A 14,525-nucleotide genomic window follows, 5' to 3' on the forward strand; every position below is an offset into this window, starting at 1 on the left:
TTTTTTCTCTTGCCAAATATATTTTAATATTATTTTATTCAGATCTTCAAAATATTTTTTCTCGTTTTATCGGAATAGTTTGAAACAGGTACAATAGTCTTGGCAATATATTCATTTTAATTGTTGCTATTCTCCCTATTAACAATACCTGCAAGTTTTTCCAGATCTACCCGAATTTGTTGTTTCAATTTATAATAATAATCTTCTTTAATTGTCACACTTGCTTTTTATTGAATTCCTAGATATTTTACTTTCTTAGTGATCTGGATATCTAATCTCTTCGTTATCTTTTTTCCTGTTTCTCTGTGACATTTTTCACTAAGATCTTAGGTTTTTTTGTTTATTTTCAATCCTGCCACTTCGTCGTACTCTCTTTTTAATTAGCTTAGGTCGTTTCTAGAGGATTTTCTAGAATAAAAACTAAATCATCTACAAATGCCTGTAATTTATATTTTCCTTTTTTTTATCTCCATACTTTTTATCTCATCTTGTCTTATATTTCTGATATTTAATACTTCTAGTGTCAATACAAATAAGTGGTGACAAGAGGCATCCTTCTCGTTCCTTTCTTAATATTAACCTTTTCGGTCAAATCCCCATTTACCATCACTCTTGCAGTTTGTTTATATTGCTTTGATCATCTTAATAAATCTCTCCCCAAAGTCCACTGCTTTCAACTATGCTAACATGAACGGCCAGTTCACATTATCAAATGCCTTTTGTGTATCTAGGAAGATCAACGCCATTTGCTTCTCTGTGCTTCATAATATTCCTAAGTATTCAAAATTATTCTCATATTGTCTTTTATTTGTCTCTTAGGTAAAAAGCCATTTTGATCTGAGTGTATAAATCGATTTAAAAATCTCTTTAGTCATTCTGCTATTATTAAAGCAAATATTTTATAGTCTGCATTCAATAAGGATATTGGCCTGTAATTTTTTATCCATTTCAGATCTGAGTCTTCTTTCAATATGAGAGTAGTATATGCTTCCATCCAAGAACTTGGTATTTTCACCTATCAATAGTTCATTAAATACGTCCAACATTTGGTCACTCCTGTAAAATTTTATATAATTCTGCTGGTAGACCCTGGTGTTTTGACATTCTTTTGTCTTTTGATTGCATCATTGTTATTCTTTCTTCTAATGTTGCTTTGTTTCTGGTACTGTAGGTAGTTCTGCTTTTTCTAAGTATTGTTTTATTTTTTTCTTCTGGAATTATCTCTTGATCATAAAGATTTTTGTAGTAGTTTTGAATTTTTTTATCATCATTTTGGTAGTAGAGTTCCTTCATCATCTTTTAGTTGATAAATCAATTTCTTTTCTTCGATCTATATGCCAGCCATCCTCCTGGTTTGTTTGCATTTTCAAAAAGCTTTTGTTTAGATCTTTTAACTTTTTGTGCTAGCTCTTTTTTGTCTATTAGACCTAACTTACGTTTTTTTAAGTCCATTGGATTTTTTGTTCTTTTTCTGTGGGTTCTTTTGTAATTCCTCTTCTAACTTCTTACAAAGAAGTAATCTTGAGTCATGCTTGCATCCTTGCTCAGAAAACAATCCTTTTTGCACTTTCAGTGCCAAAGGAATAGACTGAAGAAATGCAGCAAACAGATCTCAAAGCAACACTTTCAAACATACCTTTGCACCAAAGCATACCACTGACTGCTTCAGCAAGATCCAAAAAAGCATACATTCCTAAGATTAGGAAGCCAATAAAGCCCTTTAAAAAGAAGCCCTTCTATGGACAGACATAAATGTTCAAAAAACAAAGATGAACAAACACCACTAAAAAAGCAGAAGCAGCCAACCAACCAACCTTCCATTAGTTTTTCAAATGCATTCCAAGTCAAAAACTCTAAAGGTACCTATCAACAGCATAGAATTTGGTGGAAGACAATAACTACACTGATGATAGTTTGTGGTTCATGTGTACTGTGTCATAATTATGGAGCTTTGAGTGATGATGAAGATGACAACACATTTACTATATAAAGGCATTTTGAGATCTCATGTGATCCAAGATTATTCAAATAATGCATCTGACATATTTAGCAGGTCAGATAGACCAATGTTATACTACTATTTAGCATCTTATCCAACCTTTGTCTATGAACAAAGTAATTTATCTGATGATCCATTTGTTTGAGTGCATGGTGGTTTAAGTGAATTCTCCTTAGGTGATTCACACATACCATTAAATTTGAGGGGAGTCTTATGAAATAAACCATCCTCTGTTTACCCCCTAACCTTTTAAACTCCTCCATTTCAGTGCTTTCAATGTCAGAGCAACCCACTATGTCAGGTAAAGAACTATTCAATTAATTAGAGGGGATTTGGTTCACCAGTGTAAAATCACAACTTGGAATTCCTCCCAGGCTAAGATTGGAACTATAGTAGAACCACCTTCTGTCTCTGAAGCGAAGAATTCAAATGATAGTATTTCCTTTTAACCCACAAACTTCCATTGCAAACTCGATTTTAAATCGAATAGCTGAAGACAATAAATCACAATATTTCTGCTGCAATAGTTTTATTCCAGAAGCTACCACAACTTAAATTTTGTTGAAAGCTGCCACATCCATTGATTGTACATAATCTTCGAATGCAGTGATCTTCTCTTCCAACATATCAGTTCCAACTTTATCATCTTCAACTACACATTGAATTTGAAGTTTCTTTATTCCATAACCAACTGGAACTAGTTTTGCTAGAAAGATAATGAAACAACTGTTAAAACTGATAATCTACTCTATATGTTTATGCCCTATAATAGATATTCAGTGTGGATAATGTGTAGAAGCAAGCATTGAGGAACTTGAATTATAGCTCCCCTCATACAGAAACTCCCCCTGAAGTACAGCAACTAAGAAGCGAATTTAAAAGGGGGAAAACTAGATAGCCCCTGCCTTCCATCATTTTATAGAAGGATTCTAGTAGCACTCTAGTTATGTCTTTTAATAAAATGTTAAGTCTGGAAAAGTGCCACCAAACTCTGATTTATGGCAATAATTTGCTATAAATGATGCTGTAGTAAACTTAGGTAATTTTCCTTATTGGAACTTTTCAATAAATGTAAGTGCATTGAAGTCTATCATATGCAGGAGAAGCAATAAGTAATAAATCCAGTCTAAGGTAATGTCTAATGACATTGTTGTTTGCAAGAAGGTAGGGAGGGGTTTGATAAATTTAAACACTGTTTATGTATCGGTTGATATATACGTTGTGCAAAAACAATGGAATGAGGAAAAGAATGGTGCTAGTCCACATACATTTGCCTATCAGGTGCAAAGAGAGCAGAGGATGTGATAAGGTACTGTAAATTACAGGGGCCATCAGAATTCAATGATCTAGGCTAGGAGCCCTGATGGAGCAGTGGTTAGAATGCAATATTGCATGCAAAGTCTCCCCACAGCCAGAGTTCGATCTTGACAAGACTCAAGGTTAACTCAGCCTTCCATCCTTTTGAGGCCAGTAAAACGAAGAGCCAGATTGTTAGAGGCAATGCAAATAATGCTGACATTATGGGTGGTATATAAGTCTAAATACTACAGTATTAGTCCACAACACAGCCAAAATTCCATTTTGGGATACTCAGTAAGAAATATGACTGGCCCTACTACACCAGTTGGAAGTTCTCAACAAAAAGCCCATTATTTTGTGAAATGGAAACAATAAACTCTATGAACTTTTGCGGACATGATTTAAGAAGCAATTCAACTATACTTAGATCTTATGCATGTGAAATGTACTCTAAAAATAATGTCATAATTTTTCTATCTCCAACCAGTTACTTACACGATCCCCACACTAAGCCATCAGCCTGAATGCTTCGGACACACTCCTCCAATTTGGCCATATCTGTCTCATCGTCCCAAGGTTTTACATCTAATAAAATGGATGACTTGGCAACCAGTGCTGGTTCTAGAAAAACCAAAGAATAACTCAATAAAAACAGGCTGTTTTACATGATTTCAAGAAGTTAAAGCAACTGCCGAAGTAGTGCAAGATTGGAAGATGTTGGAGAGACCTGGTCCACATAATTGCTAAGAGTCAAACACAACTGAATGGATAACATCATAATAGCAACTGTATTGTAACAAATTTCCTTACACAACCTAGTGCTAGTACTCAAAAAATGTTGCTTTTACTTATAACAAAGCTAAAAGTAAATGTTTAAAACTTCTAAACTACAAAATAAGATTAAATTTAATCAGCAGAGGAGAAGAATACAAGATATGATATTGTTCGTTACACTGAAACTCTCTTCTCCCGGTTGGGAAAGGAGCATTCTGCAAGCATAACAGCTGTTTTCCCACAGTTGGAATACTGCAACTGCTACAGCACTGAACAGTTTCAGGCCAGTACCTGTGGAATCACATATTTGCTATGCAATCAGTATTTCACCATTGACAGAAAAACACATAATTTAAGCATGATATTGTACTACTTCTATAGGCCTAGGAATTTATCTTTACCTGTATTCAGATATTTGAACTGTAATGACAGATTTTAAATCAAAGCAATACCTATAATAAAAAAGATGTCTGTAATACTTATACGCAGTGAGCTTAGTCAGACTGCAGTTAATCTAGGAAATAATTCAGACTGAGTAAAGTTAAGGAGTGCTAAAGGGCTGGTAACTTACTTTTGGCCTTCTTTGATTCATACTGAGCAAGCCTCTCCTCCCTTAACTTTTTTGCTTCTTCACTTTCCTGAAGAAATCAAAAGAAAGTTAAATAAAATAAAGCAATTATTTCCTTATTAAGAACAAACTCAATTGGATCTTTCAGAAAAAAACAAATCATCATAATTTCAGACGAAAGATGGTGATTTGGTTTTATTCATCATGTCACCAATTCAAAGCTTTGAAAAAGATGAGATTTTAATTTTAAAACACTACCTACAGCTAACTTTAATATGCATTACAGAATATAAGGTAAAGTTTCTCTCAAGTGGGGCATGATTCCCAATTCCATGATTACTACTTTGTGTCCACAATTCTCTTGGCAAAAACACAAGAGTGCTATTTGTTTTCCCAGTCTAGACTACTGCCCTAGGCTTTCCCAGAAGTCATCCGTACAACATTTACTGTGATTTAAGCCTTCAGTGAAGGTTGGATAGATTGTGTATCTGCCATAGTTTTACAGAGTAAAACATTATCTAATAATTTCTTAGGTTTCTAACAAGTGTTTCCACTAAAATATAGCACGCAGACACACACACAAAAGGCTAACATTAATAAACAATAAATTCAAAAATAAGATAAAATTAACATAATATATTGCAAATCTTACAACACAATCCCATCAATTAAAAATGACTAAATAAAAGACTAAATTATTCTGCAAGTTAAAGGGATAATTTTTCATAGTCTGAAATCATCTGCTAGGGAAAAATTGTTGCCCGATATGATCATTTGAAACCAGCTATTATCACAAATTATTATTGTTCAAATACACTCATCTCTGCCACTATTTGGTAGTGAAGGGACAGCTTAGGATCTAAGAGACTTCTTAAATTGAGCACAAGCCTTTTACTGAGATATAAGAAACAATAAACTCTATTCTGGATACAATAAAACTATAACACAGGTTTCCAAACTTGGCAACTTTAAGACTTGTGGACTTCAACTCCCAGAATTCCTCAGCCAGCATAGAATTCTGGGAGTTGAAGTCCACAAGTCTTAAAGTTGCCAAGTTTGGGGAACCCCTGCTCTAACGACTACAACAATTACCAAAGACCCAGATTTATCAGGTAACTCCAAAGAACACTGTGCTCAAATTGCACTGAAGGCCACAGAAAGTCCCAAAAGAACTAATAAAACAACATTCCAATGCACCACCCTTTTCATTCGCTAAAGAAATTTTAATTTCACACCCTTGTTTAAATACCAAATGAAATTGGTTTAGACACTCAACTATATCTGAAATACAGTTGCAAAGCAACTTCTTGGTTGTATTGGACAAAGTATACAGTATTTACATTTAGCATATCATTACTAAATTCTACTGGGTCAGTGGAAAGTTTTAATGACCATAAAGCATAACAGGACCAGTTCCATTTTTATTGTTAGGAATGATTAAAAAACTAGCAACACTAATTTCCTTCCAAATGTTATATCCCTTTGCAAGATATGGAATCTGAAAAGAATCTCAGTAAGACAGACTTGATTCGTCTGTTTTTAAATAAATGTGTCCATTTTGATCCAGTGCCCTCACTCTCAGTTAAGTGATGGCTCATGCTACTTAGAAAAAACAAGCCTGTTAGGTGGGATTATTTATATTTTTCCTAAATAACTGAGTAGTTAATAGGAGCCATTTGGCTCTTGAAGTTAAACGTTTTTACTAACACATCATCCCTGCAGAATTTCATGTTGGCAGCCAATCTAAGGCTATCAAGAGAATGATCCTTCTATAGAGGAGAGTATTTGTAAATGTGCAGTCCTTTGTGCTCTCTGAGCTTGCCTGTTTTCTTGCAGACTGAATTACCCATGTTTCCCCCGAAAATAAAACCAAGTCTTATTTTCTTTTGATCCCCCAAATAAGCACTAGAGCTTATTTTCTGGGTGTGTCTTATTTTTTTCCATGTACGGGAGGTCTACCTTTTCTGCTTGCTCGTGGCCCGCAGAAGGCAGCATGGCACATCAGTGCTGCAGCGAGGCAGGTGGGGGGAATGGAACTTCCCCACAGTAGCTTACTTCAGTGTCACACAGCCAGGCCATCCACATCCTGACATCTGCCTTGACTTCCAGCAAACAAGCAGAAGTGGGCTGGTAACCATGTAGGCTCCTACTACACATGGTTGCTGCTGCTGCTGCGAGATAGGAGTCAGGGCATGGATGGCCTGGCTGTGGGGGCCGAAGTAAGCTGGTGAGGGGCACCACCCTTCCTGTGCATTGTGGCCATGGCACCGCAAGCAACCATACAGAATGGGTGGGTGGCCGCCTTCACAGGCTCTTAAATAGGGCTTATTTGGGGGGGGGGGGTTAGGACTTATATTAGGTGCACACATAAAACTTGCTAGGGCTTATTTTCGGGATATATCTTATTTTTGGGGAAACGGTGGGTAATTATCATTCATTGCTAGTAGGGAGTAGGGTTTTCTCTCATTTAAAACATTTTTCTATGCAATAGATTTTACACATAATTGTTCCTCCTTTAGACTACAAACCAATTGAACAAAATTCCAAATCAAATGTGTACCTTGCTTCACACATGGGATTGATATGAGTTAGGGTTAGTTGTGATTGTAATGGCAAACAGGAAATATCAAGCTGGGCAACCTCTGTAGAAACACTGAAATCTCCCAACTGAGAAGCTAACATTACAATTCTGAGATGTACAAACTAGCCAAATTTGGTAGTATTGTAGATAGTTTCTCACACGGTGTCTTAACCATTTAATCTTAACTGCATTATATTCTATTATATAATTCAATTAAGTTCATGCTGCTTTTTATGTAAGCTCCATACAAAAGTAACAGGAAGAAGCTTTGGATACCTCATCTTCATCAGAACCAAAAAGGTCAATGTCGTCATCATCTTTGTTATCTCCACCTGTGCCCGTACTGTCTTCAACATCTGCAGGGCCATATTTTCCCAAAGCTTTCTTCACACCAGGCAGACTACAAAACACATAGCATTTAATTGTTGACAGTCCATTCCTATTACTTCAGTGTGGTCTAGATTAAAGCTGAAGTGCAGCCCCCCCTTTGCCAACCAATTAACAGCTGTCAACCATATGGAAATTTCAAAGGTAAGAAATTAGATGCCAACTTCATAAGCACCTGATGCCCTTCAGGCAAATTGCATTTTAAATGGTTAATTATAATGTATCTCCAGCACAGGTCTGAGTATCAGTAACAGAGACTTGCTGTCATTGTATTGAATTGTCAATAAGGAGGGTTTTATTTATTACTAAATATTAAATCAGATTAAATAACAATTTCTGAAAAGAGTGTTGGTCTTACCTGACACACTTCTTCTCAGTGTGCTGAAGGATAATCCAATTGTGTGGGTGTAGAGTCCTCTTCTGCTTGGAGGCTGAGTCAATCAGATTCTTGGTCATGCCTCCTCCTGAGTCTGTCCAGTTTTAATGAAGATGTGTTGATTAACTTGATTTGTATTGGTGCTGGTGATGACTTCCCCTGGACTCTAGACTAGACAGTTGCCAGAGTGAGATTGGATTATTCTTCAGCACATTGAGAAGAAGTGTGTCAGGTAAGACCAACGCTTTCTCCAGTGTGCTGGAAGGATAATCCAATTGTGTGGGACATACCAAAGGTGGCTGTCCTAAGGGTGGGAGGTGGTCTGGTGTTGAGCCCGATTCTGAATGTACTTTTTGTAGTACCCTTCTGTGTGGTGCAAGGATCTCTGCCCTCTCCTTTATCACTCTTTATAACTCTTGGGATTAGTGGAAGTGGGGGGAAAGTGTATAGCAGTCTCTGGGCCATGGAATGTGGAGAGCATTGACTTCCTCCACCCGTTATTGGGAACCTGGAGTAAAATGAAGCCATGCCCACGGTAAAATTGCTATGCAGGACACCATTTCCCCCAGGAGCTGTGATAGTAGGTCCAGCGTCACTGACGGGGCTGACTGAATTTGGGCTGCCAGTACCTTGATACTGGCTTGTCCTTGTGACAGACCTCGCATGACCTGATATCTATGATTGCTCCCAAGTTCAGCAGTCGATGTGTTGGGAACAAATGACTCGTCGAAATTCACCAAGAATCCGTGTTCCTGCAGGGTCCTGATGGTGATCTGTAGGTCCTCTGCTGCTCTGTCTGGTGAAAAGGACTGTATCTGTATGTCTTCCAGGTAACATTGGACGTGCATTGGAATCACTCTGAGGTGTGCCGCTACCGTTGCCAACGCTTTGGTGAAAGCTGTGGGCGCTGATAGACCGAAGGGCATGTATTCGAATTGTATTGGAATTGCAGGCCAGCATACTGAAAATGCAAGAATTTCCGATGAGCTGTAGAATAGGAATGTGTATGTAAGCCTCCGTAAGGTCAGGAAGTCACCTTCCCGAATGCTCCCCAGTATCAACTGAAGGGACTGCATTTTGAATTTCTTGTATATCAGATATTTGTTCAGTCTTTTTAGGTCCAGAATTGCCCTCCATCCCCCCCAAATTCTTTGGAACTATGAACAGGATGGAGTAGAACTCTTCCTTGCTTGTCTCGTGGGACTGGTTGGATGGTTTGGATGTCCAGTAGGTGTTGCACTGCTGCCTCCATGAGGTTTCTCTTTACCTCATCCTTTGGAATCTGACAACTTATGAAAAGTTTGGGGGTGTGGAAATTCAAGGGAGACACCTAGTATCAACCATGTTTAGGACCCAGGTGTCTGTTGTTGTTTTCTATTGACTGGCAAACAGACTTAGACAGCTGCCAATGGGAGGGTTTATCTGTCTGTCATTTGGTGCGACAGAAGGGGCAGTTGCTCATGCCCCTGAATGGATGTTTGTTTTGGCCCTGTTGACCATATCTATCCTTGAAACCAGATCTGTCTGGTTGTCTGTGCCCGTGTGTATATGTCCTCTGAAACGGGTGGATGCCGAATCCGGTGTCTGTGGCCCAAAAGGCCTGCAAAAATATGAAGTTTGACAGTGGTCGATTTTCTGAACTCTGAAGGTAGAACCTTCTTCCTATCTTTATTCTCTACCAACACAGAATCTAGGGCCTCTTCAAAAAGTTTTCCGCCACTGTAAGGGGCAGAAGCTGGCTTCCACTTGGACCTCATGTCTCCCTGCCAATGACGAAGCCACAGTATTCGTCAGACCCCTATAGAGGTGGCCATAGCTTTAGAGGCAAACCTTGTGGCATGCATGGTGGCATCTGCTGAGAATTCCACAGCAGCTATCACTCTGTTGAAATGCTGTTGGGCACATACGTCCCCTGGGGGAACCTTCTCTTGCATCTGGTATAGCCAAACCAGCGTGGCCTTGTTGAAGAAAGATGTGGACGTGGTGGCCTTTATTGCCTAGGACGAAGCTTGATGCATCTTACAGAGCATCATCTCCACCTTCCTATCTGCTTTCAGTGAATCCTCCCCATCATTAACTAATATAGATGAGAAAGTTAAGGCAGCCACCAGTTCATGTATCATTGAAGACTGGAGCTTCTCAGCAAGGTCTGAAGCCATATTAAAAAACATCTTATCATTACCACTTGGTGTTGGAAATACTACTGGTTTTTGCCACTGACCTTGAATTATATTTGAAAGAATTCATTTGAGGGAATCTCCTCGGTCTCTTTAGTAGACAGACTTTGGGAATAGCAGCTCCCCTGGGCCTGACAGAATTGTATTTGACTCCTTTGTGACCAGGTCCGCTCCCAGATTTGTTGCTGCTTTTGGCCTTAAACAGCAAAGAGCTGAAAAAGGCTGGTCGAAAAGTCCAACAAATGCTGGGGCCTCAGGATTCCTCCCTTTATCTTCTGAAAGGTCTGCATCCCTTTGATCCTCCTCTCCTGAGGCAGAAGCCTTGCTTTGTGTGGAGAAATTTTACTGTGCTCTTTGGGGGGCTTCCAGCTCCCTTTGCTATTGTGACACCCTGAAGTGGTCCTGACTACTAGGTATCTCCTATGTCAGTGTGGCTGTCTGGCACTATTGTAGATGGCCTGTATTGATGGCCTGTGATAAGGTTGAGACCAGGTTCTTCATTCCATAAATTGTGAGCAATTATCAGCACAGGTACAGGAATGCTATCATCCTCCTCTGAACAAAGGGAAGGCCGACAAAACTGCTCTCTGATGCCACCCAGTGCAGGCATGATATTCCTCTCTGAAAAAAAAAATCAGGGCCGCCAAAAGAGACCCCCACCGCGCTAGCCAAGAAATCGCTGCCCAGCTCCCTTTTCCTGCTGCTCAGCGGCCTCCGCCGCACCGCCCGCCCCGGCCCCGCCGCGGCGATTCCCAAAATTGGAATTCGATTTTAATCGAAGAATATCATGTCTGCCAGTGGTCCTTGATAGCAAGGAATATGCTGCTCCATTTCTATTGCCTGATTTATCTGTTTAGCAGGCCAAACGTGGGAAATTTCAAGCTCCCTTTTCAAGGGGGCTCTCCCCTTTTCTTTGTTCTGCCTTTCTGCCCTGGCCATATTATCTTGTTAATAGCCTCATGGCATCTCTGGGCATGTTCCTCTTCTGTCTTGGTTGCTCTCCTGGGGGGAGACAACTTTTGCTTTCGACTTTTCTGCAGCTTCTCTAGTAAGAGTTAGATTCCTTGGAGCCCTTAGTCTGGTCTGGGGAGAGGTCAGGGTCTCCCAATAACATTTGCATGGTCAGCCATGTTATCTTATGCCCAGGCAGGGCAGACTCAGTCATAAAGTACTACTGCTACTGTGGCTTTCTTTCCTCTTTTTATCTGATGCTTTAAAGTATGTCCCAGGCGAAGCTGGGCAGTGACTTGGAACTGTATAGGCTGCTGTTTCAGACTAAGCCGGCGAGCAAGCCTCTAATATCTTGTGGGCTTCTTTATATGCGACTTTAAAATAAAGTCCAGAAACTGTTTTTCCACAAGCATTTTTTCTCCAAGACCCTTTAAACAGGCTTCAATCAGCTGTCCTTCGGCTTTTTGGAAGGCACAAAGCCTCCAGCCGTCTTTAAAGCATGCCACAGCTTCAGACTGATAGGGGGGAAAAAAGGGGGAGCTCCCACTGCTCTTAATTTAATCTTGTGTCACTATAGTTCACCCCTCCCCCCCAAAAAAACAGTAAACAAGCTGCCCTGATGAAGCTCCAAAAACACAGAAACAATAGCCTTTCATATGGAGTCTTACAGTTTTGAAGAATTCACTGAAGCCATAACTCTTTGATCACCAGCACCTCTTCCATGCATCTCCTTTGCTTGAAGGCCGAGTCAAAACTGGGCATACTCAGGAGGCGGCGGCGTGACCAGGAATCTGACTGACTAAGCCTCCAAGCAGAAAAGGAGTCTACACCCACCCTTCCAGCACACTGGAGAATTGGGAATTTTCTAATCCCCAATTCTCAGATTTAGATTATGTTGATTATGAAAGCTCGTTTTAAAGTGGAAGCATCCCATCTCTTGTATAGGTAGCCCTTGACTAGTAACCATTTGATTAACAACAGCTACCAAAAGTCAGTTATGATTTAAATTTGAACTTATAACTGTCACCCTACTCCTGCAATCATGCGATTGCAATTCAGGCACTTGACAACTAGCTTGCAATTTATGTTTTTGCTGGTTTGGGGGAAATATGGCATTGGTAAAGTTGTATTCATACTTACAACTCGTGATTCAATTTATGACCACTGAAAACAGTTGTAAAACTGAGTCATGTGATGACTTATGACTGCAACAATTTACAACAGAAATTCTGATCCCAACTGAGGACTACTTGTAAGTTTATAATGCAATTTGTTCACTGGCATTCATCAGGAAAAGTGAATTACAGTTATACAAATACTAATATAGACACCTTACTTTCTTAGAAGTACAGAATTTTATATTACGGGCTACTGTATCATGAATGTGTACAAAAGAGAAAAATGTTTAAGTTTCATTTTGGTTGTTCCAGATAAAACATATTCAGGTGAACAAGCAGGCAAGGTTCATGCATGTTGCTGTCTTTTTCTCTTTAGGACTCTCCATATTTCCCATGCATTCTCCCACCCAGAATAATTTTTGATAGAGAGATGGGCAACATATAGCCTCTTATCTCAGAGGCCTGTCACCAATCTTCCAATGCCTTTTCTCCCTTGTCACAAATCTCCGCATGATATACTCCAAGGAATCCCCATCTTCCCAACACTTCCCCTTCTGTCCCTCTCCTTAGCCACCAACCTCCCTGGTCTTTTTCCCATTCCTCTCCCAAACTATTTCTACCTCGGGTACAATAGACCTTGTGTTCTCAGCTAGACCAGAACAGTCCAACATGCACTTTTTTGGAAACATGGGCCATGCTTGGCCTTCCTATGCAAAGAATATTTTCCATATCCCTACTGGAAAAATATCCAAAACTCTAGATTTCTGAAAAAAACAAAGAGTATTTTATATTTCTGAGTTTCATCTGAAACACAAACTGTAGGAAGACCAGAAACAGAAATGCAAATAGCGGAAATGAACCTCACCTTGCTTTTTGTTTCTCATAAGATTTAATGTGGTTGTACCACCTGAGGGCATGGTAGAACTCAGGAGGAGGGGATGAACTAATTGCTTCAAATACAGCAACATCTGCCTGTGATGGAACATACCTGTAGGAAAAGTAATGTAAGCATGAACTTTAGCAAAGCCACTTATCAAAGTACTACCATAATTTACTATACATTAAACACCAACAGTATAGAAAAAATACACAGTGGCTGAAGTTGTTAACAATTGACACTAGGTGGCTCTTCAGATGCAACTGTCTGATGGGAACTAGCAGACCTTTCCCTTTCATATCTAGTCCACTAAGGTTTGAATAGAGCAACCCTGTCCTTGGGTTAGATTATGACTTAGATCTGATTCTTTAGTAGGATGGCCATAATGTATCTTCATACTGAAGAAGATGGATTTACAAAAACAGAGTGGGAATTCCTTGTCAAAAGCAATAATTTGAAATTACAGCTTCATTTACATCTGACATACCTAGGGATGTGTGTGTATTAAATCTACCAATTAACCCCAAATAAAAATTGTTCCATTCCACTGATAACTCAGGTTCACAGATTAGTTTCATTTTCCTTCATTCCATAGTGTTTCACTAGTTAAAATTAAAACAGTTAATCGCAAAGTTCATTTCCAACACAAGCTCATTTATACAACTAAATAAAGACCTGACATCTGCTGTAGAGAACCTTCTGAGCTGCAAAAGGTTTTGATCGAAATCCCTGCTGGGCGGTCTTTCATTAGCCAGTTCATTCCCTTTCCCGCAATAAAATAAGAACTGCATACGGTTTCGGAAACAACAAAACCATGGTAACGTAGATTAAAACAACGTTGAACGTTCTAGGTATGATGACGATGAGAATATTTAAATTCGTTATAATAATGTAATTACGGTCGTTGCCTTCGATATTTTTATAAACGAGTGTAAAAAGAAATGCCCGCTCTTTTACTCTTTATCTGATCGCAAAGTTCCTAGCCAGGCCTTGCCGCAGGACCCTTCCCCAATTTTACTTCAGAAAACGTGTCAACGAAAGGCAGCCAGGGCCTACTAAGGCCGAGAGAGAGCGGAGAAAAAAACGCTTTTCTCAAAGGTTCCCCCACACAGAAAAAAACAAAACGCGAGAAAGCTGCTGTCTGGGTCCCTCACCCCTCGATGTAACTTTTGTCTGACAAGAAGGAGTTCAGGAGCTGCAGCCCGGAGGGAGATTTCAGGTCCCCAAATCCCATGATGGCGCCGAGGTTGTCAGTTGCAATGGGAAGACCGGCAACAACCCAACAACACACACCACCGTCCCAAAGAGAACGCGTCTCATTTATGCTGTGCTTATATAGACTACAACGGATCCTTCCGCACGCACTTCATAGAAGTAGGTATCCTTCCGCCGCGCAAGCCCCTCGTTTTTCCTCTCTG

General features: G+C 39.6%; 1 protein-coding gene and 2 non-coding genes across 3 annotated transcripts; all 3 read right to left on the reverse strand.

Moving 5' to 3' along the window:
• Window positions 1-2,511: 2,511 nt before the first annotated feature.
• Window positions 2,512-14,415, reverse strand: EEF1B2 (eukaryotic translation elongation factor 1 beta 2). Its single transcript, XM_026673202.2, has 6 exons — window positions 14,262-14,415; window positions 13,096-13,218; window positions 7,498-7,621; window positions 4,644-4,710; window positions 3,794-3,919; window positions 2,512-2,705 (listed from the first exon to the last, which is right to left on the reverse strand). Exons 1-6 carry the CDS (start codon window positions 14,339-14,341, stop codon window positions 2,551-2,553), a joined length of 675 nt encoding a protein of 224 aa, XP_026528987.1. The 5' UTR covers window positions 14,342-14,415; the 3' UTR covers window positions 2,512-2,550.
• On the reverse strand, window positions 4,238-4,371 carry LOC113415694 (small nucleolar RNA SNORA41). Its single transcript, XR_003371351.1, has one exon. It is a non-coding gene; the product is annotated as a small nucleolar RNA SNORA41 (small nucleolar RNA).
• LOC113415693 (small nucleolar RNA SNORD51) lies at window positions 4,777-4,854 on the reverse strand. Its single transcript, XR_003371350.1, has one exon. It is a non-coding gene; the product is annotated as a small nucleolar RNA SNORD51 (small nucleolar RNA).
• Window positions 14,416-14,525: the final 110 nt, after the last annotated feature.

Source organism: Notechis scutatus, chromosome 1, assembly GCF_049901735.1.
Source record: "Notechis scutatus isolate UNSWTSFEM ecotype Mainland chromosome 1, rNotScu1.2, whole genome shotgun sequence".
NCBI classification, from domain to species: Eukaryota; Metazoa; Chordata; class Lepidosauria; order Squamata; family Elapidae; genus Notechis; species Notechis scutatus.